Genomic DNA, 25,358 nt, shown 5'->3' on the forward strand with positions numbered 1-25,358 from the left:
TCAACGCCTTTCTCTGTGTAGTTTCCATGTTGATCCTGCGACTTCGTCTCGAGTACTGTGTCGACTTGAAGGCCGGCCGAGAACCCATGTCTCAGTTCGTCGCGAGCAACATACATCCAAGGCCAAGCTGCTATCTAGTATACAAACTATCTGGTAATATCTTCTTTTATGTGGTACTGTGTAATGCGTTGAATCTTCCACTTGAATAAGGCCAACCAGCTTAGCACCGGTCTCCTCAGCATGAAATAAGTTACGGCAAGATACATTGCTACCTTAACTCCCGTAAATACAGATACCTATGAGAAGGAGATTTCTCCCGAGTGCCCTAATCCCCAACGCCTATATCGTACTCTAATGCTTCTTCATCACTCATCGACAAGCCGAGTTCACTGGGCGGCCTTCTTCCGGCGGCGGTCCCTCTCTCGGTCAAGCTTTCGAAAGAATGGATTCCGTTTTGACTTCACCTTGGCAGCCTTTTTCTGACCAGATTTGCTCTTCCCCTCCCCGAACAGATAGTCTGTCTCACCCTCCTCGCTAATAGCCTTTTCATTGTCTATGAGTGTGCGCTTCAGTAGCTCTTGACGCTCAGAGGCCTTAGAAAAGGCGAGATCCGGAAGACTGTGCATACCGTCGAGTTGGGTAATCACCTTGAATGCGTAGCCCTGATCCACGAGAAAGGCCTGCCGTTTGGACGAGTAGAACATCTCTTGCGTATCCTTGGAGACGAGGGTGTAAAAGAAGGCATTGAAACCTTCATCGTTACGGCGCTTTGCCCGCAAGATGCGACCAAGCCTTTGAGCCTCCTGACGCCGGGATCCAAAGTGTGATGAGATTTGTATCAGGCAGGTCGCTTCCGGGAGATCCAGAGATGTGTCGCCAATTTTGGAGAGAAACAGCGTGTTGATAAGAGGATTTCGTTGGAAATTCTCTAGAATCATCATCCGCTCCTCTTGTGACGTCTCGCCATAGATGAATGCCTTGCCGAGCTTGACAGCATAGAGCTTGAGCGAGTAGAGGTCATCAGAGAAGACAATGATCTTATCGCCGCGTGACTCGTGATAATTGATGAGATACTGACAGGCCTGGAATTTGAATGGATTCACGGCCCCTAAAGTTCGCTTCATCCGGATAGACACCTTGAGGTATGTCTCATAGAACTCGACTGGCATCGGACACCAAACTTCAGCACACTGGACCTTGGCGATGTGACCTTGCTGAGATAGCTCCATCCAGTTTGCTTCATATAATTTGGGGCCGATCAGGAAGTTAAGGTGCGAGATCTTATCATCTTCGCGAAGCAAAGTCGCCGTCAGGCCAAGCTTGGAATGCGACTTGATGCTCGAGATGACCTGTCTAAAGATATTAGCAGGCACAACGTGGACCTCATCAAGGAGCATGAGACCCCATTCCCGGCCTGCCAGGAAGTTCATGACCTCTTTCGACTCTCTAGAACGCTCGCGGCTGTTGGTGACCATAGAATACGTCGTAACAATGATACCAGCTCTGCCCCTAAAGATAGTCTTGCTCTCTGCGGTAAAGGTGGTGATGCTAGCTGGGTTGATGTTTGACCACTTTAGAAACTCGTTGCGCCACTGAACCGCAGAGACTGAGCTCGTACAGAGCACAATAACGCTCTTCTTGATGGTACACGCAGCTGTGATGCCGACCAGGGTTTTCCCTGCACCGCATGGCAGGACGATGATCCCGCTCTTGGCTCGGCCGTTGCCAAACATCTTGCTGAGGCTCTTTTCTTGATACGGCCGGATCTGTGTATTGGGTCGAAGATCGATCTTGAGGTTTGGGTTGGCCCGGTCGAAGCGAAAGTCGTACTCTTCAAGGATGGGATAAGATAGGTCCAGACAGCGCTTTTGCACCACCTCGACAGCTGCATCCGGGATCTCAAAGCTGTAGGCAGTTTCTTTCTCATCACCGTCGTCCTCGTTCAGCGCAGCGTAAACATCTGCACTCAAGTTCGTCTCTGTGGGTTGCTTCGCCGTCTTATGGGAGAGGTTGGCCTCCTGGACGCCAGCTGCGTCCTTGGTGCCAGGGATGATGATCTCGCCCATCATAGGTGCAGCTGTGGTGGTAATCTTGCCTGAGCCGCGTAGTCGAAACTTCCTGATGACCTTGTCTTTGAGCAGCATCTGAAGAATTTCGCGATCCATACTCTCGACAAAATAACGGTTATTCTTCAACACCAACTTGACCTTGCCGTAGCTAGTAGTACATGACAGAACAAACTGTTTGATACTGGGAGGCAACTGGGTCTTGAGGAAGCGATCGAGAGTGCCGATGATGTCTTCAGGGCTCAGGCCAACAGACACAGCCGCATACAGACTATGGGGCGTCATGATGTATTCGTGAAGAAACGCCGGCCTTGATCTGGGCTCGGCGATGGTGATGAGAAAGTCAGTTGCTGGGCGTGCCATTGGACTGAACTTTTCCATTATGATGACCCCCTTTTCGGGGTCTATCCACATGGGACGGTTCTTGTGATCCGGCTTGAGGGTGAGATAGGAAAAGTCTCGCTCCCCAAACAGGCGTGATAGTGTACCTTTTTGGCCGACCTTTTTCTGCTGAGAGTTGTTGCTGGATACAGCCCATGTGTTGACAAACTTTTCTCCTTCTCTCTTGAGTTCTTCTTCCTTTTTCTTTTGAGATTCTCTTACGTCGTCGCCATCGGAATCGCTGCTAGCTTCCGAAAGCCCTGAGTAGTCGCTTTGACGAGTCGAGGAGCCGGGAGTTGAGGTTAGAGAGGTCTTACCAACCTTGACAGGAGGCTTTTTCAAGTTGACGTGCTTTCTTTTGGGGGGCATCTTGGTTTTTGGATTTCACTTGTATCCCTCTCTTGTTCCATCAGGTCTAGAGTTGATTAAATATAAATGAAGCAGACAAAGAGTTTAGAAGAAGTTGATGTTATGGGCATAGGCACACTTGAGCGAAGTACAGAACAAAGAACCAAACACTACCTGACTGGCACTAAACCATATACCAGCTGTTATGGCCGCACCGGATCAAAGAAGCGGGTATCTCATGCCTGGTTAACTTGGCTCTTTGACGCACCTTTGTTCTTATGTCGTGGTATAGAAACATGGGTAGAAGTAGGTAGGTAATTAACAGGCCAGAAAGGGTAAAAATAAATTCCCGTGCATTTCTTTCTAAATATTTATTTCATCCATATGCTAAGGTATACAGTACGAATATGTGTCTTTACTAGCGAGCAGCGTTAGTCAATTCAAACTTCTGAGATATATAGTGCGCAAAGGGCTTCAGGTACCTCAATATTGTTGGTTCAACTTATAGGGATCTAGAGACGCAGTTTTCTCTTGCATGTGCTCTCCTGGCAGCTTGCCTTTGTGAATAGGGGCATGGTCTTCTCTGCCCAACATCTTCAGGTGCTGGACATGCCAGACGAAAAGATGGCAACTGTCCGACGAATCAATGACAGGTTGACCTTTCAGTTATAATAGGGGTCGCGTTGCCTGGGTCTTGAATATGCGTAAAATGTTTTGTCCTCGGATGGATTCCTGGGCATTGTTGGCGTGATTCTGTCTCTCGATGAAGGGCCTGGCATGGTCACTGCAGCACGACAGCGGCAGTTAACCCAGAAAGCATCGGATTTGCCACATGCAAGGCAGGTTTCGGCGGCGCAGGTCCAACTTGTTTTGGTCAGTAAAGGTAAAATTCGGTTGTGAATAGACTCACCATCTAACAACTGTAGGAGCAGCCGATAAAATCTCAAAGCCCAGCCTGCCGCAGCGGGAGCAGGTATTGGGGATAGGCTCGCCCAGAGGGTCGTGTCTTGGAGGCCTTTGATATGCCCCAGGGGCCTCAATGTTACCTTCAGAGTGCTCAGGCATCGGTGAGTACTGTATACCCTGGGCCTGATTGTTCCGGACCTCCTGCATTTGTGAATAAGAAAGAGCACCTCCCGCTCTAACATAGCCCCGCGAAGATCCAGAGCCGACTAGCCCCGAGTCTAGGAACTCCCATGACGGAAGATTCTTGTTGAACTCCGTGTTCTGTTTTGGTCTTCTTAACCTCTGGTTGGCGGTGCTCGTCGCCCTTTCCACTATCCGTAAATTGCTCTCCCTCACCGGGGCACGCCAGCCGGTACGCCCGACACTCAAAACGTGATCGATGGCTTCGCGTATCCAGGGGATAGAGAAGATACCGTTAGATTTCAGGCGTAATATGAATGGCCAGACAATCACCTCATGGGCACACGTACTACACCTATAGCCCCTCACCTTCCCCGAGCAAAACACGCAGTAGGTCGGGTCTTGTATTATAGGAGAGCAGTGGACACAGATCATCAACTCTCGCCATATGAGGATCCCAGACTCGTGTTTTATAACTGGCTTTTGAGAATTCAAATGTCCTTCTGGGCATCTCCAGCTTAGAGATCCAGCAAGAGACCAGTAACCTTGCCAGCGAGAACGAACAGTCGGGTCAGTGGTGAGGCGTCGGAGGAGATTCTCATCGATAATAAGGCTCCCGCAGCAAAAAATAGCTTTGAGGTCTGGCCAAATGAATACCGCGCAAATTTGTTGAAAAAGGCATGAATCACACACGAAGTGACCACAGGAGAGAGCTTTGCGAGGGGTAGACTCGATCAAGTCGGGATGTGGTTCCAGTTTGCACAACCTGCAGATATTCCTACTTGGACGTCAATACGTAGGTGACTATGATCGCCAGGAAGTGCTTACAATCTAGTCATGGCACGCCTTTATCTTGACTTTGACTGATGATTTGCCGGTATGGATGCGGAGGAGCTGGGATAGATGCTAGAAACCGAGTTCTCGTCATCTGTGTATACATCCGATTCTGAGTATTCATCTTCGTCCGTGTAATGGCTTGACCGCCAGGCCGGTCTCTCAAAAGAGGGATAAGACTTCAAGGAAGAGCGTGCTGGTTTGTTGTTTGCTGGCCCCTTAGAGCGAGTGTCTGAACCATTCATGATCTCAGGCTTTACTGTAGAGTCGGGCTCAGGGGGAAGGGCGTTTGAGGAGTGCCCTTTCTCCTGCGAGGGACTCATGGTTGGGTCTATTGAGGTAGGCTGTAATGCAGGATACCGAGCCGAGAATAAAGTGTTAAGTGATGCCTTGACTTTGCGAGATGGAAAGAGGCTGGGTTCTTCATCGCTACTCCAAGCCTTTGAGGGCACGGATAGGTCTGTATTCCTAACCATCTCGGTGTTATCAGCCTCAAGCCGATAGCTATCCATCATTAGCATGTATCCATCTCAATTTTGAGTCAGGACTTACAAGTCTTCTCCATTGGTGGGAGCAAGAGGTTCAATCAACCAATGATGGTTCCTAGCTGAGGCTGCGGAGCCTCGAGACCCAGGACACGGTTCCATGAGCATGAGAACAAAGTCTTGGCTCCTTTGAGAGATGTTGCACAATTCGAACGGACCAACCGGAAATTCGATCTCGTCGCGAACATACTTGAACAGGTCTCCTATGGAATCGAATGCCATCTTGCTTGTGAGAATGCGATACACCATGGCGCCCAACGACCACATGTCGGCTGAGTATGTGTATGATTGGTCTGAGGTTGATCCAATAACCTCGGGTGCTGCGAAACCAAGTGTCCCACGCTGCATCGTGAGAAGCGAGGTATCGTGATGCCGTCGTTTGCTGATGCCAAAGTCCGCAATCTTGACGAACCACTCCGGGCTCTTGTCGACCACCATAATGTTCTATCTTGGTCAGTTATATCATCAACACACGGGGCTGGGCGTTCTTACGGCAGGTTTCAGATCACGGTGGATGAACCCATTTTCGTGCATAAACGCCAATCCTTCGAGGATCTGATCTGTGATTTCTCTCCCTTCGGATTCTTTTAGAGGGGTGTCGATGTACTGCTGGAGGTCTCCGAGCTCAAAGTATTCCATGGTGATACATATGGCGTCTTCAAGCTCATACCAACCTTGGGAACTCACAAAACAATGGTTATACTATTGAGATTAGCAATGGGTCGCTGCCTATGAAAAGGGCATCAACCTTGTCATTCGAGAACTTCATGATGGCCTCGAGCTCCCGGGTATAGTCCAGCTCCTGTCCTACAACGACAAACTTCTTCACCTCCTTGACAGCCCTGAATCTGTTTCCGCCGCCATCTTCGCATGTCTGGAGGTGCACCGTCCCAAAGGTGCCCTGGCCTAGCTGCCTGCCTTTAATCCATCGCTCTGTCCTTGGAATTCGTCGGCGTCGCGCGGACCGGCCCGTCTCGTATAGTACATGTTCGACGACATGGGAGTCTAGAGGCCGTGTTTCGATTTTCGAGTCGCGCACAAGATCAACCAGCGTTATCTCGTTGTCGGGCATCCTCGCTCCGGGTTCAGGCCGATTTCAAGGTAACTAGGCGGGGTTCCTCGATGAGGCATTCCGCCCTGCGGGGGTTGGGTCTTAGCCCTTGAATATGATATGAATGCCTCCGATTTTTTTGGTGGCTTTCGACGAAGTTTGCGCTCGCGTACAGGTTACTCGGGATTCAGTCGTCGGGTCATCTGGTCGAAGACCGAACCAGCCTTCCTTGGTAGGAAGAGAGACAAGAAGAGGGCGGCGAGGCAGTTCAGTGGGTGCAGTGAAGCTGAGGCTGAGGCTTATGCATATACCCCTGCCGATTTCGAGTCCCGAGCCTTGTTTGCCCTCCATCTCTTAACTCTTAGGTTTTAGCTCTTCCATATCTCTTTAAGAACTGACATCTCGGTGTATCATCACACCGACGTTGTGTCGTCACAATGAGTGGCGTGGAGTTAGGATTGGCTTCATTTGCTGCGGCAGACTTGGTTCTTCAGTAAGTAGTCGCCAGAACTGGTAATTCAGCGTTAACAGCCACCAGGTACGGCAAGAGGTTGATCAAGTTGTATAAGGATTACAACAGCGCTGATGACTATGTAAAGGAGAGTATCCTGCTGGTCGAGGCCATCCTCAGCCGTGCAGATACGCAAGTCGAGTTTCTGAAACAAGTCGAAAGCAAACTCAGCCATGACCAGCGCAGGATCCAGTTTGAGCTCTATGAGATGCTCAAGGACAAGCTATACATCGCCGTCGGCAAGCTAGAGTCGGTCATCTCTGAAAAGGGTATCAAGAAGGTTAAGCTGGTCATTGTCAAGAGCAGTATCAAGGAGGTTGTCGAACAGCTTGAGCGTTGGCAGAGGATCTTTGATCCAACTTGGCTACTCGTCTTTCGCACCCATAACATCATCATAGATGCAAAGCTGCAAACTGAACTAGAAGCTTCGTCACGTACCGGGCCGGTTGGGGAATCCATCGCTGCCCAAGCCTCTCGAGAGACTCTAGGGGAGGCACACGCTTTCCGCAGAATTGTTAACGGGGAACTCGATCAGGTCCATGTTACTTTGTCTCAGGAAAAACTGAACTGGAGCCAAGCCGAGTCAGTATCATTTTCGTCGACCCAGATCATCGAGCGAATCGGCTCTCAAAAGCGATACCTCGTCAACTCGATCCCATGTGACTCCAACATGGATATCGCCAGCGTCAGAGCAGACTCTGAAGACTTGGCCAGGAAGCTGCACCAGATCAATTCAGATGACTGTGGTCTTCTAGCTTGCTATGGACTCGTCAAGAGAAGAGGCCCGGGTCAGCGAAAGATCAATTCGCTAGATTTGGTCTTTCAGATGCCCCAAAAAGATGCTACACCGGTTACCTTGAGAGAACGCCTCATGCAACCCCAGGCCTTCAGCCTCACTGAAGCACTCGATTTATCAAGGCGTCTCGCGAGAGCAGTCAGTTACGTTCACGCCTACCACTTTGTCCACAAGAACATTCGACCCGAAAACGTTCTACTATTTCCTAAAAACGAATCCGACACATCTCTGGGATCGGTCTATCTACTCGGCTTTGACTCCTTTCGCAGCATCAACTTCCAGACTCTATTCGAGGGTGACATCACCTGGGACGGTAACCTCTATCGACACCCTGGACGTCAAGGCCTTCGTGCCCACGACAAGTATATCATGCAGCATGATGTGTACAGTCTTGGGGTGTGTTTGCTAGAGATTGGTCTCTGGGCGAGTTTTGTACAGCACGGCGGCGAGACGGTTCCAGGTGAGGCCTTGGGCTTGACGATGGAGGATTTTGGCAAGATACAAGAGACCGGCGAGCCGTCTCCCTTCATTAAGGATCATCTTGTGAAGCTTGCAGAGTCTAGGCTGCCGATGAAGATGGGCGATAGGTACACGGCAGTTGTCGTCACGTGTCTGTGCTGTTTGGACGATGACAATGAGGACTTTGGGGAGGAGAGCGATATGCGGGATGACGATGGGATCTTGATAGGAGTCAAGTTTGTTGGAAAGGTTCTGATGCGACTAAACGAGATTTCTATTTAGGTAGACATAGAATGGGGTTGATCTATGGAGTAGATATTGCGCATCAGCTTAGATTTGGCGTATATGTAAGACAGCATGATATGCATGGGAATTCTAAACAAGTCCTCATGAGTCTGCGCTTTTATAATAGTCATGAAAAAGTTGGGAAGAATAATTAGAGGGAAAATGTGTGTTTTTTCTCAATTATGTATTTAAAAATAGAAACACAGACCCCTTGTTCACACTCAAGGGGTGGCTCTAAGGTTTGGCTCTTTGACAACGGTTTCCGGAAATCTTGAGAGAGGTCTATCGCCAACTTTGTATGATCATGACAACTCTTTAAACTCGTCTAGACCAGCCAACACGTAATAGATAGATATCCGTATCAGTCACAATACCCAATTCATAACACAGTCCACATATTATCATCATGCCAAGAAATTGCCTGGTTGTTAAGGCTCGCTTCAACATTAGTTTCAAGGAAGAGATCAATTCCTTGGTTCCCTTCTCTACTACCCCGCCATCCATCCCCAAACTACCTGCTCAACCTACCTACCTACGTCATCGCGACCAATGAATAAGACAGACTACATGGACTCTCTACGGCCTCCTTCGCCGGAATCCTTTGAGCGCATCGCATCCGTTCAGAAGGAGCGCGAGGAGGACATCAAGCGCAAAGATCACCAACGCAAGCGCCAATCGCTCGAGTTGCGCATAGCAACCATGTCGACCAACGGCAGCCAGGACGAGAGGGCTCAGGCCGCGCGCATGATCCAAAAGACGTTTCGAGGATATCGCACAAGGAGGGAGATGGAGGGATTTGGCCTAGACTCCAGCACCCGTTGGGTCACTGCGATACGCGAGGCACAATTTCGACAGGCGACGCAGCCACGGGCGAGGACAGAAGCAGACGGCGCAGATCCCGACGGTTTGGGACCCGATGGCTTGGAGAAACGGCGATCAGCATCGGCGAGACAAAAGTGGAAGAAGGCGAGCACAGTCGCGCGGCGGGCTGGCTTTGACAATTTGCTGTCAGATTCCTCGTCAACGCAGTCATCGTCGGACGAGGATGCATCCCCCGAAGAACGAGCAGCCGCCCGAGCGCAACGTGAAAAGGATAATGAAGCTCGCAAGAACGAGGCGCGCATGATGGGTCTACGATACTTTCTCGAGATGGTCGATCTCAAGCATCGCTACGGAAGTAGTCTCTGCATGTACCACGAAGAATGGAAGCGATCCAACACAACGGAAAACTTCTTCTACTGGCTCGACTACGGCGAGGGCCGTGAGGTCGAACTAGAGGGCTGTCCGCGAGACCGACTTGAACGAGAGCAAGTCCGCTACCTCTCCAAGGAGGAGCGCCAATACTACCTCGTCGAGGTAGACGACCAAGGAAGGTTATGTTGGGCAAAGAACGGTCAGCGCATAGATACGTCTGAGCAGTACAAGGACAGCATCAACGGCGTAGTGCCCTTAGACGATCCAACGCCGCCCTTCAACCCAACAGCCCAGCCCGAGGATAGGAATTCGCTAGACGACGACAGCAGCAGCTCTTGTTCCTCACTCAAGTCGCGGCGAGAGGCAGACCGGGCCGCCAAGTACGCGACGCCTGGTTTCGATGAGAGTCAGGGGCTTCAAAAGGTAACGCACATATCAGCCTCGACCATCTTCAACAAGCTCCTCCGCAAGTCGGTCAAGAAGAACACTTGGATCTTTGTCGCAGACACATCCTTCCGACTCTATGTGGGCATCAAAAACTCGGGCGCCTTTCAGCACTCGTCCTTCTTTCAAGGCAGCCGCATCTCAGCCGCGGGCCTCATCAAGATCAAGAACGGTCGCCTGTCATCCCTGTCCCCCCTAAGCGGACACTATCGCCCACCAGCATCCAACTTCCGCGCCTTTGTGCACAGCCTACGGCAGTCGGGTGTGGACATGACGCACGTCTCCATCTCCAAGTCGTACGTTGTGTTGATTGGGCTGGAGACGTACATCAAGACGCGGCGCAAGGGAAAGGACCTCGCGCAGCGGGTAGGACACCGGCGGGACAAGATCCTGGACCCCGAGGAGGCGGCGCGCCGGGAAGACGAGGCCAGGGACAAGAGCGAGAGCGCGGCCCGAGAGCGTGAGGTGCTAGAGAGGGAAGAGGCGGAGAAGCAGGAGGGCAGGCCGGTGAAGAAGGTGCTCAAGAAACTAGGTATCAAGCCGACAAAGGAGGAGAAGCAAGCCGCGAAGCGGGAGCAAAAGGAGGAGGCCGAGAGGTTAACGTAATCTGAGACGAGGAGGGATGGGAACTCTGAGGGGCTGTGGCTGTCTTGTTTCTTTTATAATACCCCTGGCAGTTGGAGCATTCCAGTCATGATTTACGGCCCCCAAGATATTTAATACACCAAGCTTTGGACCTATTTTCCTGTTGTCTCGGAGCTCATATCTAACTTACCACTTTATGCCGCGTCGAATTACTTCAGCACCCATAGATCTCCTACAACATTATACAAAGTTGAGCCAGTAGAAATCAATGTTCTGACGAAAAAAGTGAATATTTAATAGCTGAGGCCCAGTGTCAGTCAATATTATCTCCAACAATGTCCATGTTGCAACATTCCAAAGGTCAGATGCCTACCCTGTAGCAATACTGGACTTGGATCGATCTTTCATTCAGACTTGCTTAACATGCATAATTACTTTGACTCAACTCCCAGCGAGGCCGGTTCTTCCAACAGATAATTTGATAAATATTCTTAAGTTAAGGAAGAAGAAGCATTCGCAGCATAAGGCGGCTGGTTCAAGTTGCGATCGAATGTTCCCAGTTGCTATTCGTTAACTCTGGGCAACGATTGTACCTAGTCACAAAAATGCCTTACATTAGACTTTTTGTTTTTATCACAGAACGGGTAGCCCTGAAGGACCCGCGACGCCAATTTGGATATGGATAGAAAACCCTTCATTGTCCCAATTGTTGTCTTGTCGGCCGCATATCGGACGTCAGCTTCGTGCTTACCAATATGCTTCTTTACACGGACCAGGCGACGGTTCAGAAACGCGATGGATGGGGAGGAAGCAGCGTCTCGTGTCCCGTCTTCAGTGGCAGCCTAGAGGCAGCGGGTACACCTGCAGCGGCCTCAGCGAGCACCTGCCCTGCGAAACCCGCTAGCACCACTGCCCTTCAGCAGCCTCAGCAGGTACCTGCCCCTGGAGCTGCACGAGGGCGCGCCATACAAACACCAGCAGAAAACCCACAGTGCAGGCGCGGGTACCCCGACTTGACTGCAAGCAAACTGACCTGAGCGCAACTGCAGCCGTCAGTCGCACGAAGCCGCGCGCAGCCCCAAGCCAAACCCGTCGAAAAAAACATCAACATCTAGCGGCTCCCATCGCGAGACAGAGTCGTCGGAGCCAGAGAAGCCAGCAGAGAAACCATGCCAGGCCTCTTGACGTCTCCCAATGGCCTCTGTCACCCGTTCCTCGCGGCGCGCTGAGGGTCCTCACCCGCATCAGCATCTCGCGCACCATCACCTGACGCCTTCCACAAGCGTATTTGCCCACACACAGGGCGGCGCTGGCGGAGGTGGAGGGCGAAGCAAGAGGGTGCTCGACGCCCACGATCGCGACCGTGATGCCCTCAAACCCAAGAGAACCCGAATAACCGTCGAGATTTTGGCCAAGGGCTCTCACGGATTGTCCGATATCATCCCCGACAACATAGTCCCGCCGCCCGCGCGCAACCCGCGACAAACTGCGACGCCCACGGTGGCGAGTGCGACGACAACGCCCGCGACCAACCCTCCTCCCTCGACCGAAGTCGCGAAACCCGCTCCAAAGCAGGAGCCGACCCTTACAAAACACCAGAGCAAAGTAATCAACGGCATTAAACATGAGCTCGACCGCCTACAGCCCCAGGCAAAGGATACAAACCCCCAAGAACAGGGCCGCAAGCTCCGTTCCCAAGAAGCCACGAGGTTCAAAAGTGAACTCTCTGCATACTTTCCCGAGTACGATGAAGTGATTGGGAATGAACCCAAAGAACAACGTACGTGCGAAAAAAAATCCCATCGCTCTCCTGAGCGCCATCTTCAACCTCGAATGATTTCTAACCCGCATCAGACCTTTTCAACGTTGATACCCCCATCGTTGTCGTCGATTCTGACCCACGACGCGCTGTTTCTGGCGCCCAACGCGCAGCACCGCAGCAACCCCACCCCGCTGACGAATATCCCGTGCGAGGATATGGCGATGCCCTCTTCCACGACGTGTTCGATGCGCAGCGCGTAGAACTCAACTTTCTGGTCCAGCCCAAGGACAAAACAGTTGAGGATCCTTTACCTGATAAGCTTTTCCAGCCGGTGCACCGCCGAGCTGAGAGATTGGAGCGATCTATTCGCAATACCGAGAAGGGCCGAGCCCAGCATGAAAAGGACCAAATCATCAGGCTGCTGGAAGGCCTCCAGGGTCATGACTGGCTGAGGGTGATGGGTGTTAGTGGTGTCACGGAAACCAAGAAGAAGACTTTTGAGCCAGCCCGAGACCACTTCATCAAGGGCTGCCAAGCCATCCTTGCCAAGTTCCGAAACTGGGTTTTGGAGGAAAAGCGGCGTAAACAGGAAAAAGACAAGGCTCGAGCCGAGAAGGAAGACGAAGAAGACTCTGGAAGTGCTGACGAGGAAGACGAAGCGGATGACCATGATGGTGCAAACGGCGACACGAGCGACTCGGCGTCACCAGCGAAGCAGCTCCGCGATGAAGCCATGGCGAGATCGAAAGCCAAAGGCTCAAAGAAGCGCAAATCAACTCCACAGCCGGCGTCGACCAAAGCTCCACGACCACCGAAGCCACCTCCGGCTCCAAAAACCCCAGAACCTCCCAAGGAGTTCAAGTCGTTCTTTAGCAAGAAGTACGAGCGCGAGAGCGCTCTGCACCGGCATCGGCGTACAGGCAGGAAGGTGCTGGCATGGGGTCACCCGATCCCCGAGATACCCCAGGTTGACTTTGATTTGCCGGAAGAATACCGTGATGAAGATACCCTCAAGGCCCGGGCGAGAAAGAAGCGCCGGGACCGGCGACGCAGCAAGCAGTGATGCGTTTGGCTGCTTGCAATAACAGCAGAGAAGACACTGCGAGACTCGGTTATACTATATGGTTTGGCGTTTGGGGAAGGTTTACTCACAGCTCGCCTCGGCGAAGGCAAATGCTATCTGTTTGAGGTGGTGTGTATGAATGTCGATAGTTCTTATGTGCTTCAGAATCCCAAGATCTTTGTTGCATGCAATGTGCGGCTTTGGTCATTCCTCGGTGATGTGATGTTGACTGTGTCGACGCAGCTTAACTGACTCGGCCACTGGCTGTGCCTCATGATGGAGTTGAGGGGCTTCATAATGTCGAAGACAACACCATAGGTAGTAAAGTTGCCTACCCAAGTATGCTTGCCTTGGTCGTGCGCGTTGATGTGGACGGATTTGGGTATTTCATGTAAACGACCGGTTGGATTTGGAGCCGCGGAAGAGGCGCACTTAAGGCTGTGGGTACGTACCTCGGAGCCTCACCAGCACCTCACCTCACCCTCACAGCCTGGGGATTCTGGCAGGCGGAAAGAGTGGCCCGTGCACTCTAGCTCCGTGAAACGCGCCGCGAGCTCCTCCTTCCTCCAACAAGGCCCGGCGTACGGTGATAGGCACTGAAGAATCTTCGAGGTTTGCGCGTGCTTGCGCTTCGTTGCTCTTTGAAATCCATCGTATGGAACCTTCCTCTCCTTCTAATTAATTTCTCATCTCTTCTCTTAATATCCATCTCCTCGCCCCCCTCACTCGCTTCCTCGTTTCTTGCGCGAATCCGTCTCCGCCATCCCCGTTCAAATTGCGCCCAAGCCTCGACCGAAGCCTATGACTACGCGACGAGCACAATAACGATTACAACCACGCCCGGCGACGCCAAGGACCTCCGTTGTCTCTCCGTTTAGATCCATCCTCTCCATCGATGCAGCGTTCATAAGCACCAGCTCGCAGGGGCCCTCAGGCCTTTCCTTCCTCGACCCTGCTTTCGACCGTTCAAAGTGGCCACCGTCGCGATGTCGCAAGAATTTGCGCCCGAGAAACACTCTCTCTTGGATGCCGAAGATGGCCTCGCGCCCGTGGAAGACCTCCCGGTTCTGGAGTACTTTGTCATCAAGCAAGAGGTTAATCTCGAGGTGAATTTTCGCGATAAGCGCATCGACGGGACAACCAACATTTTCATTGTCACCTTCAATGATAAGATCGAAGAGGTGGCACTGGATGCCGCCGACTGCGAAATCGACACCGAAAATATCTACGTTTCTGATGTTAAGGAGGCCAACGGAGATCCTTATGAGGTGCATCGACGCAAAACGACAGCTGTCTTCCAAGACCCGTACAAAAAGCTCTCTCACTCGACGAATTGGAACCTACGAGCCGATCACCACGACATTCGGCGTAGACGCGCTCGGTCAGTGTTTCATAGCCGAAAGAACGACGTCCCCGCCGAGAATAGAGAGTTCGAGGGATGCACGCCGGTCTACGGGTCGCTCAGGGTGAGCCTGCGCGGTAGGGTCGAGCCGGATCGTCCGAGATTGATTATTAGGAAGTCTACGACTGGGCTCGATCCCGCTGAAAAGATCAACAGGCAATTCAAGATTACAATACCGTTTACAAATTCCAACCCTCGAGATGGGATGCAGTTCGTCGGTGTCGATCCTCTGGATAACCGCTTCACGCACATGTACACTCGGAGCTCCATCCACCCAGGGACAGCTTCTTGCATATTTCCATGTGTCGATGACCATGGTTCCCGTTGCGACTGGAAGATCTCGATCAAGTATCCCCGCACTCTGGGCGATGCCCTGCAGCAAGCGTTGGCTACACAGCAGAATGGCGCAAGCTCAGACAAGATGCAGATCGATGGACAGGAGCGGATTCACAATCTTGCGGAAGAGGACAAGCTGAGGGAAATGTCGGTTGTGTGCTCGGGATTCCTTATGGAGGAGACCGTGGATCCAGATGACGACCACAAAAAGATCATGACGTTTGAACCTGAGAAGAAGGTATCGGTTCAGAAGCTCGGCTTTGCTGTTGGCCCATTCGAGCATATTGACCTCTCGTCCGAATCTAGAACAGAGGAAGATGAGGTCAAGCTCGGTATGAATGCGCTCAAGGTCCATGCCTATTGTCTACCACACCGAGCCGACTGGGTTCGAAACACCTCTGTCGCCCTAACAATGGCGGCTGACTTTTTCACCTACACCTTTGCACGGTATCCTTTCGGCAACTTCAAGATCTGTTTCCTCGACGATATGGTGCAGGATACGGTACCGCTCTACTCCATGGCCTTCGTCAGCAATCGCTTGCTATTCCCAGAGGACATCATCGACCCCGAGATCGAAGTTACCAGGAAGATTGTCCACACTCTGGCCAGTCAGTGGATTGGAATCAACATGATACCCAACACTCGAAATGACCTCTGGCTCATCATCGGTGTCGCTCACTACATGACGGATCTTTTCATGAAGCGCCTCTGTGGCAACAATGAGTACAGATTCCGCATGAAAACCCTCTCGGACAAGCTCGTACATGTTGACATTGACCGACCTTGTCTTTATGACCTCGGCCCCAGTCTCCACCTGGGAGAGTTTGAAATGGAATTCATGACCCTCAAAGCTCCAGTCGTCTTCTTCATCTTGGACAAGCGGCTCATCAAGGCTTCGGGAGGACACGGTCTGACACGCATTCTCCAGAAATTGTTGACCAAGGTTCAGATTGAGGCTTCCGATAAGTCAACGATCCTCGAAACAGAAAAGTTCCGTGCAGTTTGCGAGAAGGGAGCGCGATACCGACTCGAGAGCTTTTGGAATCAATGGGTCTACGGTTCCGGATGCCCGCGATTTGACGTCAAAGCCAAGTTCAACAAGAAGAGGTTATGCGTCGAGTTGACCTTGAATCAGATCCAGTTCCAGACGGTTAAGAAGCCTGCCTTGGAGAGAGATGACTTTCTGCGTGTGATCAAGGAGCGCCGTGCTGGTGTCAAGACGGGTGAGGTGCAGCCACTATTCACTGGACCGATGACAGTTCGAATCCATGAAGCAGACGGCACACCTTATGAACACATTCTGGAGATCCGGGAGGATGCGACACGTTCAACCAAGTTTGAGATTCCCTACAATACCAAGTACAAACGTCTCAAGCGGACTCGTCGCATGAAGGAGAAGCAGAACGTGGGCGCCAGTATGGACGCTGAAAACCTCGACGATACGCTACTCTATTGCTTAGGCGATGTCCTTCAAACCCCAGACGAGCAGGCCCAGTGGGAGTTGATTGATTGGGACCCTGACACCGAAAGGAAGATGGATCAAGAGTCATACGAGTGGATTCGCGTGGACGCCGACTTCGAATGGGCCTGCGATATGAAGCGGACCCTCGAGCCGTACATGTACGTGTCTCAGCTGCAACAAGACAGGGACGTCGTGGCTCAACAAGATGCCATGCTATACCTCACCCATGGCCCCCTGCACCCCATTGCTTCTGGCTTCCTCACCAGGACGTTGGTGGACCGTCGCTATTTCCATGGCATTCGGACCATGGCCGCAGAGGCACTGCCGCGGCAGGCCAATATCAAGGACATCTCGATGCTTGGTCTCCGACAACTAATGAAGGCCTTCAGTGAGATGTTTTGCCACAAGGGGACAAATCAGCCGAAGCCGAATGACTTTTCCGACAAGAAGCAATACAACGTCCAGTGTGCCATTATCAAGGCCATCGCTCAAGTCAGAGATGCTAATACCTACAAATGTCCACTCGAGGCCCGACAATTCATCCTGGACCAACTCCTCTTCAACAACAATGAGGACAACCCCTATTCCGACCACTTTTACATCGCCACACTCGTTGAAGCTCTTGCCACGTCCCTTATCCCCTCGAAGAAGGATGATTGGTTTGCCATGCAAAACAAGATACCCAACGAGGAGGAGACACAGTTCCTTGATAGGGCAATGGAACAGATCGAACGTGTCCTACGCCGCGATGAGTGGACCAATTCGTACCAGAACGTCTGGACGATTGCGGGCCTGAACGCGAAGCAGCGGCTGATGAAGGCCGAGGTGATACCAAAGGCGTACATCGACTTTGGGCAATATCTACTGGATGGAACGAGAGATCTTATCCGAATCAAGGCCTTCGAGGCGCTGATTGATCTTGGGGCCATGATGGACCCTACCATGTTTTCGTTGCTGATATACTCCCTGACTACCGACCGATCACCATACGTGCGCAATAAGCTCATCGACGCCGCGGCTTCTGGGCTTGCCGCTATCGCCTTTGGAGAGCATGCGAAGGTTGTTAAGAATGAACCTCCTCCCGAAGACGAAGAAGGCGACCTCCTCCTTGTCCAAGACAGTGCACAGGAGATCGAAGCCAGGAAGGAAATGTTTGCAAGGAAGGAGAACTTGGACGCTGCCCTCAAGGCTCTGCGACGAGAGATGGAGGAGACCTACGCAGGCGACGAGCGACACTACAGCACAGCGATGCGTAAGGCGCTAGATCACCCAGGTCTTGGTCGATGCGAAATGGAGAGTATGTTGGATCTGGCGGCAATGATGTTCGAGGAGGCATCCCAATGGATCATCACGCTGGCTCTGCCCAAGGCTTGGAAGGCCGAGCGATCGGCTGAGCAGCAGCTCGCCAACAAAGTAAAAAATCCCCCATACCAAACAATGCCACTGAGTTGTGCTGACTTGCGACAGTTGCTGGTGTTGTTCAAATCCTACTACAGGACAAAGCCAAAGGAGCCCATCGTACAACCGCCTCCTCCGCCACCTCCAGAGCCCGTGCGACCTATCCCTCTTCCGAGAACTTCATCGATTAAGATCAACACTCACAGATCTACCACACCCCAGCGTCCAGTGGCACCGCCTTTGCCTCAACCCCAAACTCAAACACAAAGTCCAGTTCCAGCCCAATCACTCGGGGAGAAGGACACTATCGTGGCTTCACCAGCTGTCTCTCGCCAACCAAGCGTTTCCTCCTCGTCAACCTCAAAGCCTGCTAGGCCTGTTGAGCCTTCATCGGTAGGCTCGATCAAGCGTCCGCGTCCAGAGAAAGACGAGCATCACACCCCGGCACCTAAGCGCCCCAAGACAGAGAAGCCATCAGGACCCGACCTGGGTAGCGTGCGGAGGAAGAGCCGCATTGTTACTCTCAAGACTAAAACTCCCGGGCTCCTTGGAGTCATGCTTCGGGATGCGAGGAAACAGAGTCTCAATGGCAGGACATCTCTGCCGTCGGCTGCTCCCAAGGATGGCCTTCCGGTTAGTGTGAGGGACACTATCACTGCCAAACCTGCAAGAAAGCCACTTCCAACTGGGGACCAGCCAATCAGAAAGCCTCTACCTGGAGGCCCAGCATCCTCACCGCATGCTTCGGCATCGAGTCCAAAGGTTTCGCTCAATTCGCACTCGAATTCCACCCCGAAGCCAAAATCTGCCAGTCCTGCTTCGAACACACCAACTGGGGCGCCGCCTCCACGGCCCAAGATCAAGATCATTCGAAAGCCACATCCACCACCATCGGCCTCTTAGAATTTGGAGCTCAACCCATTCAGCACTTCTGAGAGAGTGGCTGAAGCCCAAGGAGCTTATGAGATTGTCTCGTTTGGCGCCTACGACGGAGGACTAGGGGGAGGTAGCTGGAAATTCTAGGAAGACCTTGGCCACAGGGAGTGATGCGCAGTGGAGGAGGAAAGGATTACAAGTTTTTCCACCCCGAAGTTGGCCGTTGTGCTACAGAAAAGAAATGATGATGCTTCGACGAAGCTGGTATACAGCATCTTGAGTAGACTACGTGGCTGCGAGGGTTGCATTTACTGGCGTTGGGAGTGCGCTTGATTGGTACTCAAGTTGCGATGTGGTTACGGAGGCAACGGACGAGCGCGGCAGCGACGGGAATAGGTCTAAATTACTATACAGAACGCTTTATTCAAGATATCCCTTTTTTTCCCCATGTCGTTTCTTATACTTGGCCATCCTCACATCCGGCCTCGGATGATTGATTGTCCTATGGGACCTGTCTGATTTGAAACGGGCTGAGCCACGTCTCCACCCAGTTGTCAGCCTTGCCAACTGTGGATGAACGGAATTGTTGGTACACATGACGAGAGGTCAGACAAGATGTGTAGAGAGCGCAGAATAAGCTCTACGCATGCCTGAGTAGTATATAAGAGGAAACATTAAAGGAAACGAGAATTACGATGGATGTTATTGCTGTATCTCTGTTGTCATGGCGAGGCTGACAATATCTTTTGCCCGACCATAGCCGACCTCGGCGCTCCAACTGATAAGATAAAGCCGCGAATTATCGCCCTCCAATTGCCCCAAACACCCCGAGATAAGCCCGCGCTAACGCAAAAAAGCCATCACGTGATGCGGATTCTTCCGCGCCTTGCTCAGATCTCGTCACCCGAGCCGGAGGGAGCTCTTCGCAAGTTTGCAAGAAAGGCTGGCTTTCCAAGTGCACAACCCAACCGAGCCGACTTTCATCACCCCCCCCCCCCCCACCTGTGGTTTCTGCCTCTGCTTCATCTTCGCCATCAGTCTCGCACATGCCCGCCTCCATGTAGAGTGCCCCTGGCGCTGGCCTTTTATCCATTTGGTGTAAGTCTTTCTATTGTTTCCGTCATGTCGCGATCGCCTCTTCCTCTCCTGAGCTGTGGGTGTGTCGCTTGTCGCCCACGTCTGCAGGATCAGCCTCAACCTTCACCTCTAGGCATCTCTGTCGTGATTCAGCAACGCTGAATGATTTGGGAATGGCTGCCCATCACGGCGCACCGGAGCTCGAATGAACTGTTTTGCTGATGCGTCCCCTCCAACAGAAGAGCATGAACAGCCAGAAGCTACATGGTAGTGGCCCTCCAGCATACGATCGAGAGCGCGAAATGGACGACCGACACCGAGCACTACAACAACGCGAGGAGATGGCCCGTCGAGACCAAGAACGAGAGCGCGACCGGGAGCGCGACCGAGAGCGGGAGCCCGGCGATCGGTACCAGGCGACAACTCACCATAGCAGCGCTGGCTCCATTCCCATCCACCAGCCGGTAGCATCGCGGATCCCCGGTGCAATCCACAGCCCCGGTGGATTGCTTGCGAACCATAACGGGAATCCCCAGATTCCTCTTGGCGCCCCCTCTGGTGGTCCCCTGGCCACCTTTGGCGGGCCGCTGCAGAACGAGCACGGCCGGCCAGTCCAGCACGGAGGACAAGCCAACGCAAACCCCCAGCACCCCATGTTCGCGCCGATGCCACATACCACCGCGCCCCCGACCTCATCGCAGGTGGCGGCGAGCGGTGTCGCTGCCGTGTTTGGTGGCCCCCTACAACAAGAAGGTCAGCGCGGGGCTCAGCAGGGCGCGCCGTTCCCAGGCGCCGCTGGCTCGGCGGCTCACCAGATCCCTGGAGGCATCACCCAGGGACAGCAGCCAATTTTGAATGTGAGTCTACGTGATGTCATTGTTGGCCTTGTTGTTATTTGGCGGGTGGCATGTATGGGGAGCAATTGCTGTTTGTTGTTTGCGCGTCGTTGCTAGCCAGTCGCTTTTGAGCTGGCGATGCGACAAGCCGCCAAACGGGTAGCCATGGCTCTGCAATGCTCCCTGCATCCCTGCTAGTTTCTACCTGGAGATGCTCTAGGTGCCTTTCGTGTCTTGCTATGCGATGCAAGCACGCAGCCTCCTGTCCCGCTTGTATCCTGGCAGCTTTTGTTTAACATCGCCACCAAACATCGTCCACAGAGCCTCCCTTGGACAGTCCTATCAGATGCAGGCAGCCCCGTTGACATCCTCTGCAAGCACTACTCATGCTTGTGTTTCCTTTCTTTGCACGGTCGTGGCCATGTTGAATTGCTTGCTAATGCTTCTCCTAGGATGCCCTCACCTACCTGGACCAGGTGAAGGTGCAGTTTCATGATCAGCCTGATGTATACAATCGCTTTCTTGACATTATGAAGGACTTCAAGAGCCAGGCGTATGTCAATCACCAAAAGTGCTGAGAGGGACGATTACTGACGAAATGTGTAGCATTGATACTCCGGGCGTTATCAACAGAGTTTCGGAGCTGTTCGCGGGACATCCCAACCTGATCCAGGGCTTCAATACTTTCTTACCTCCTGGTTACCGCATCGAATGTGGCGCTGGCAACGATCCTAACACTATCAGAGTTACGACTCCCATGGGCACCACAGTGCAGTCTATCACGGGTCGCGGGAATCAGGGCGACGGCCATGGACCTGCTGCGGCGAGCCAGCCCATCTTTCCTGAGCGGGGTGGCCAGTGGCAGCAGAGGCCACAGCACAGCATTGAGAGCCCCGAGGCACAGTTTAGCACACCTGTGCAGAATGGCGCAAGCCTCTTTGTTCAAGCTGCAGCTCAGAATGCGGCCAGTTTCGAAAACTCTGGCTCGGGCCAGCGACGCGGTCTGCCACAAGGCAGTTCTGGGCCCGGCGAGGGGGGACCAAACGCTCGTCATGCGTTGACACCCACCCCTTCGGGTCCGGCTGCAGTCAATGGCAATGCTGCGAACCAGGCAAACATGGAGCGCCGTGGCCCCGTCGAATTCAACCATGCTATCAGCTACGTGAATAAGATTAAGGTAAGCCCGCCCCCCTGATTGCTGCTCCCGCTGAGGCACAGCGTATACTAATCATGGCCAAGAACCGCTTCCAGGACAAGCCTGAGATTTACAAGCAATTCCTTGAAATCTTGCAGACATACCAGCGGGAGCAGAAGCCCATCCAAGACGTGTATGCACAGGTGACGACCCTGTTCAACTCGGCCCCGGACTTGCTGGAGGACTTTAAGCAGTTCTTGCCAGAGTCTGCTGGCCAGGCGAAGCAGACACCGGGCCGAATGGAAGATGGAACCCCGACCGGTCCAAGCCATACACCACAACCTGCCATGAGGGATGGCCAGAAGATGCCCCCCTTGGGTAGCTTTGCGCCACCCGCAAGCGCGAGCAAGGACAACAAAAAGCGGCTCCGGGCGGACAAGCAGGCAGCTCAGCCCGCAACTGTGCTCGCTGAGGTGACGGCGGCAGCTCGACTCATGCCTCCTGCTGTGAATGGCAACAAGCGACCCAAGCTCAACCACGCCAGGGCGTCTGGCGAGGGCTCCGCAGTAGAACCAACCCTCACCCCTGTCATGCCAGAGCCCTATCCGCCACGATCCTCGTCAACGTCCAACCAGGATGAGATTGCCTTCTTTGAGCGCGTCAAGAAGTTCCTTAGCAATCGATCTTCGATGAACGAGTTCTTGAAGCTCTGCAACCTGTTCAGCCAGAACATCATTGACCGAAATACATTATTTCACAAGGGAGCCCTCTTCATTGGCGCGAACCCTGATCTGATGAACTTTTGGAAGAGCTTCGTGGGAGTTGAGACTCAGGATGTCATCATTGACAACCGGCCGGCACCGCCAACGGACAAGGTATCTCTCAGCAACTGCCGCGGCTACGGTCCAAGCTATCGATTGCTTCCGAAGCGAGAGCGCCTCAAGCCCTGCAGTGGGCGAGATGAGCTGTGCAATTCGGTGCTCAATGACGAGTGGGCGTCGCATCCCACTTGGGCGTCTGAGGATAGTGGATTTGTGGCTCACAGAAAGAATCAGTTCGAGGAGGGTCTTCACCGTATCGAGGAGGAGCGCCACGACTATGACTTCAACATTGAGGCTAACCTCAAGTGCATCCAGCTCCTTGAGCCCATTGCGCAGCAGATGCTCGCTATGTCTCCCACCGAGAGGGAGACATTCCAGATGCCTGCTGCGCTCGCTGGCCAGAGCACATCCATCTTTAAGCGTATCTGCAAGAAGATCTACGGCGACCGCGGCATCGATGTCGTCAACGACATGTACACCCATCCCTTTGACGTGGTCCCAGTCTTGTTGGCCCGCATGAAGCAGAAGGATGAGGAATGGCGATTCTCCCAACGCGAGTGGGAGAAGGTTTGGCACGCTCAGACCCAGAGCATGCACCTTAAGAGTCTGGATCACATGGGCATTCTTGTGAGGCAGAACGACAAGAGGAATCTGACGGCTAAGCACCTTGTCGATGTGATCAAGACAAAACACGAGGAGCAGCGCCGTGAACGATCATTGAACGGCAAGGCGCCTCGCCATCAGTTCGTCTGGGACTTTGCCGACAAGAACACGGTCATTGATCTCCTTCGACTGATGATGTTGTACAGCTTGCACAACGGACAGCACAGCAGCCAGGAGAAGGAGCGGATTCTCGAGTTTTTCGAGATGTTCATCCCCGCTTTCTTTGACATCCCCGAGGAAACCATTCAGGATAAGCTCCCCAAGATTCCTCCAGATTCTGGCGAGGAGGAAGTGGAGGACCACACGCCCGCGGAGCTGACCAACGGCCGCAGCCGCCGTAACGGCAAGAAGGGAGATCTTCTTAGAGGGGTTCTTGATCCCGGTCGTAACGGTAGCAAGTCGCGGGGACACAAGGATAAGGATAAGGATAAGGACAAGGACAAGGACAAGGACAAAGACGACAGCACGTCTGGCAGCAAAGAGACCACTCCCGATGTCACTTCGGCCAACGAAGAGGAGATGCCCGATGCCTCTGAAGACACGGCCCACCCGGATGTTTCTAACGAGCGATGGATGCCCAGCATCCCCAAGCCGTTCATGGTTGGGCAGAGCGATGCTCTCTTGAGCACAGACGGCGAGCTGAAGGCTGATGGGTTCTTTGCACGGCCGTGGTACAACTTCTTCTGCAACCAGACGCTGTTTGTCTTCTTCAGCATCTTCCAGACTCTGTATAAGCGACTCCAGGACCTCAAGGACAGCAAGGCAGCCGTGGCCAAGGAGGTTGACCGTCTCAGTAAACCGAAGCCTGCTAGAGACATTGGCTTCACTGAGAACCACATGAAGTTCTTCGGCAGGAACGACGACCCCGATACCTACTGGCCCAAGACACTGGAGCTCATCGAGGAGTACATCACAGGCGATGTCGATGAGACGCGGTACCAGGACGTGATGCGACACTACTACCTCAAGGCAGGGTGGAAGGTGTACACGATCCAGGACCTCCTCAAGACTCTGTGCCGGCTTGCCCTCACATGCAGCAGCACCGATGCGAAAGAAAAGACTCCTGATCTGATTCAGCAGTACATTGCTAGCCGCGAGAAGGAAGAGACTAGTTACCAAACCGAGATCAGCGCTAGGAAATTTGCCGAGAAGTGCGTTAAGGACGGAGACATTTTTGTCATTTGCTGGGTAAGTTGAACTCTCCTGAACTGGGTTGACGTTGATCCTTTCTAACACGATGATTAGTTCCCGGCCAAGGCTGAGGCCTCTGTACGATGGCTTCAACGGGAGGAGACAACATTCTACATGGATGAGATGCAACTCCGTGAGCGTTGGCAGTACTACATCTCATCATTTATCCGTGTCGAGCCTACCGAAGGAGTACCTAGGTCCAAGCTCCAGAAGGTGGTCCTCACACGGAACCTCCCCTCTGGTGACGCAGACGCAGACGAAGATGCCATTCCCAAGCCTGTTTCTTACAGCGAGAACTTGACCATCAGCATTTGCCTCAAGAGCTCCAAGATGGCGTGGGCCCCGGGCACGTCCGAGTACGTTGTCTATGACCAAGCTCCCAAGACGCGGGAACAGCGCGAGCGACGCGAAAAGTTCCTCCGTGCGTTGACGGGGTACCGCGAGAGCAAGCTGCTCGAGAAGTGGGTGCACAACCCGTCGTGGACCAAGGACCTCAGCCCCGAGGAGGTACAGGAGCAGAACAAGAACTTCCGCCGGTGGATGGACGAGGGCGTTGTGCCTCCCAGTGCTGCTGAGGACGTGGACATGGAGTAGCGCTCTGCCTCGGAACAATCAGTGGTTGAGACGTCTGAGGAACACGTCGGTGGGTGGGTTGATGACGACCTAGATCGAGATACCATCATCGACCGTGGATGAGAGAGAGGGCGGTTAAGAAGGGTTTGATTCAGTTATGGGGAAAAAATAAGCATGG

At 52.9% G+C, this 25,358-nt stretch overlaps 6 protein-coding genes across 6 annotated transcripts; 4 read left to right on the plus strand and 2 right to left on the minus strand.

Moving 5' to 3' along the window:
• Positions 1–325: 325 nt before the first annotated feature.
• Positions 326–2,816, minus strand: NECHADRAFT_90467 (uncharacterized protein; the record flags this gene model as incomplete). The annotated part of the gene is made up of 2 exons (XM_003054572.1): positions 326–417; positions 485–2,816. 2 exons carry the CDS (start codon positions 2,814–2,816, stop codon positions 326–328), a joined length of 2,424 nt encoding a protein of 807 aa, XP_003054618.1.
• A 1,913-nt stretch (positions 2,817–4,729) lies between these two features.
• On the minus strand, positions 4,730–5,899 carry NECHADRAFT_99010 (uncharacterized protein; the record flags this gene model as incomplete). Its single annotated transcript, XM_003054573.1, has 3 exons — positions 4,730–5,219; positions 5,268–5,704; positions 5,753–5,899. 3 exons carry the CDS (start codon positions 5,897–5,899, stop codon positions 4,730–4,732), a joined length of 1,074 nt encoding a protein of 357 aa, XP_003054619.1.
• Positions 5,900–7,030: 1,131 nt separating this feature from the next.
• NECHADRAFT_90468 (uncharacterized protein) lies at positions 7,031–8,359 on the plus strand (the record flags this gene model as incomplete). The annotated part of the gene is made up of 3 exons (XM_003053857.1): positions 7,031–7,075; positions 7,124–7,267; positions 7,430–8,359. The coding sequence occupies 3 exons, from the start codon at positions 7,031–7,033 to the stop codon at positions 8,357–8,359; spliced, it is 1,119 nt and encodes a 372-aa protein (XP_003053903.1).
• A 3,420-nt stretch (positions 8,360–11,779) lies between these two features.
• NECHADRAFT_75525 (uncharacterized protein) lies at positions 11,780–13,410 on the plus strand (the record flags this gene model as incomplete). Its single annotated transcript, XM_003053858.1, has 2 exons — positions 11,780–12,365; positions 12,440–13,410. 2 exons carry the CDS (start codon positions 11,780–11,782, stop codon positions 13,408–13,410), a joined length of 1,557 nt encoding a protein of 518 aa, XP_003053904.1.
• A 986-nt stretch (positions 13,411–14,396) lies between these two features.
• NECHADRAFT_90469 (uncharacterized protein) lies at positions 14,397–18,911 on the plus strand (the record flags this gene model as incomplete). Its single annotated transcript, XM_003053859.1, has 2 exons — positions 14,397–18,023; positions 18,078–18,911. The coding sequence occupies 2 exons, from the start codon at positions 14,397–14,399 to the stop codon at positions 18,909–18,911; spliced, it is 4,461 nt and encodes a 1,486-aa protein (XP_003053905.1).
• A 1,295-nt stretch (positions 18,912–20,206) lies between these two features.
• Positions 20,207–25,201, plus strand: SNT2101 (histone deacetylase complex protein; the record flags this gene model as incomplete). Its single annotated transcript, XM_003053860.1, has 5 exons — positions 20,207–20,818; positions 21,250–21,350; positions 21,404–21,974; positions 22,037–24,604; positions 24,662–25,201. The coding sequence occupies 5 exons, from the start codon at positions 20,207–20,209 to the stop codon at positions 25,199–25,201; spliced, it is 4,392 nt and encodes a 1,463-aa protein (XP_003053906.1).
• Between the last annotated feature and the right edge of the window lie 157 nt (positions 25,202–25,358).

Source organism: Fusarium vanettenii (assembly GCF_000151355.1).
Source record: "Fusarium vanettenii 77-13-4 chromosome 1 genomic scaffold NECHAsca_1_chr1_3_0, whole genome shotgun sequence".
Lineage (NCBI taxonomy): Eukaryota > Fungi > Ascomycota > Sordariomycetes > Hypocreales > Nectriaceae > Fusarium > Fusarium vanettenii.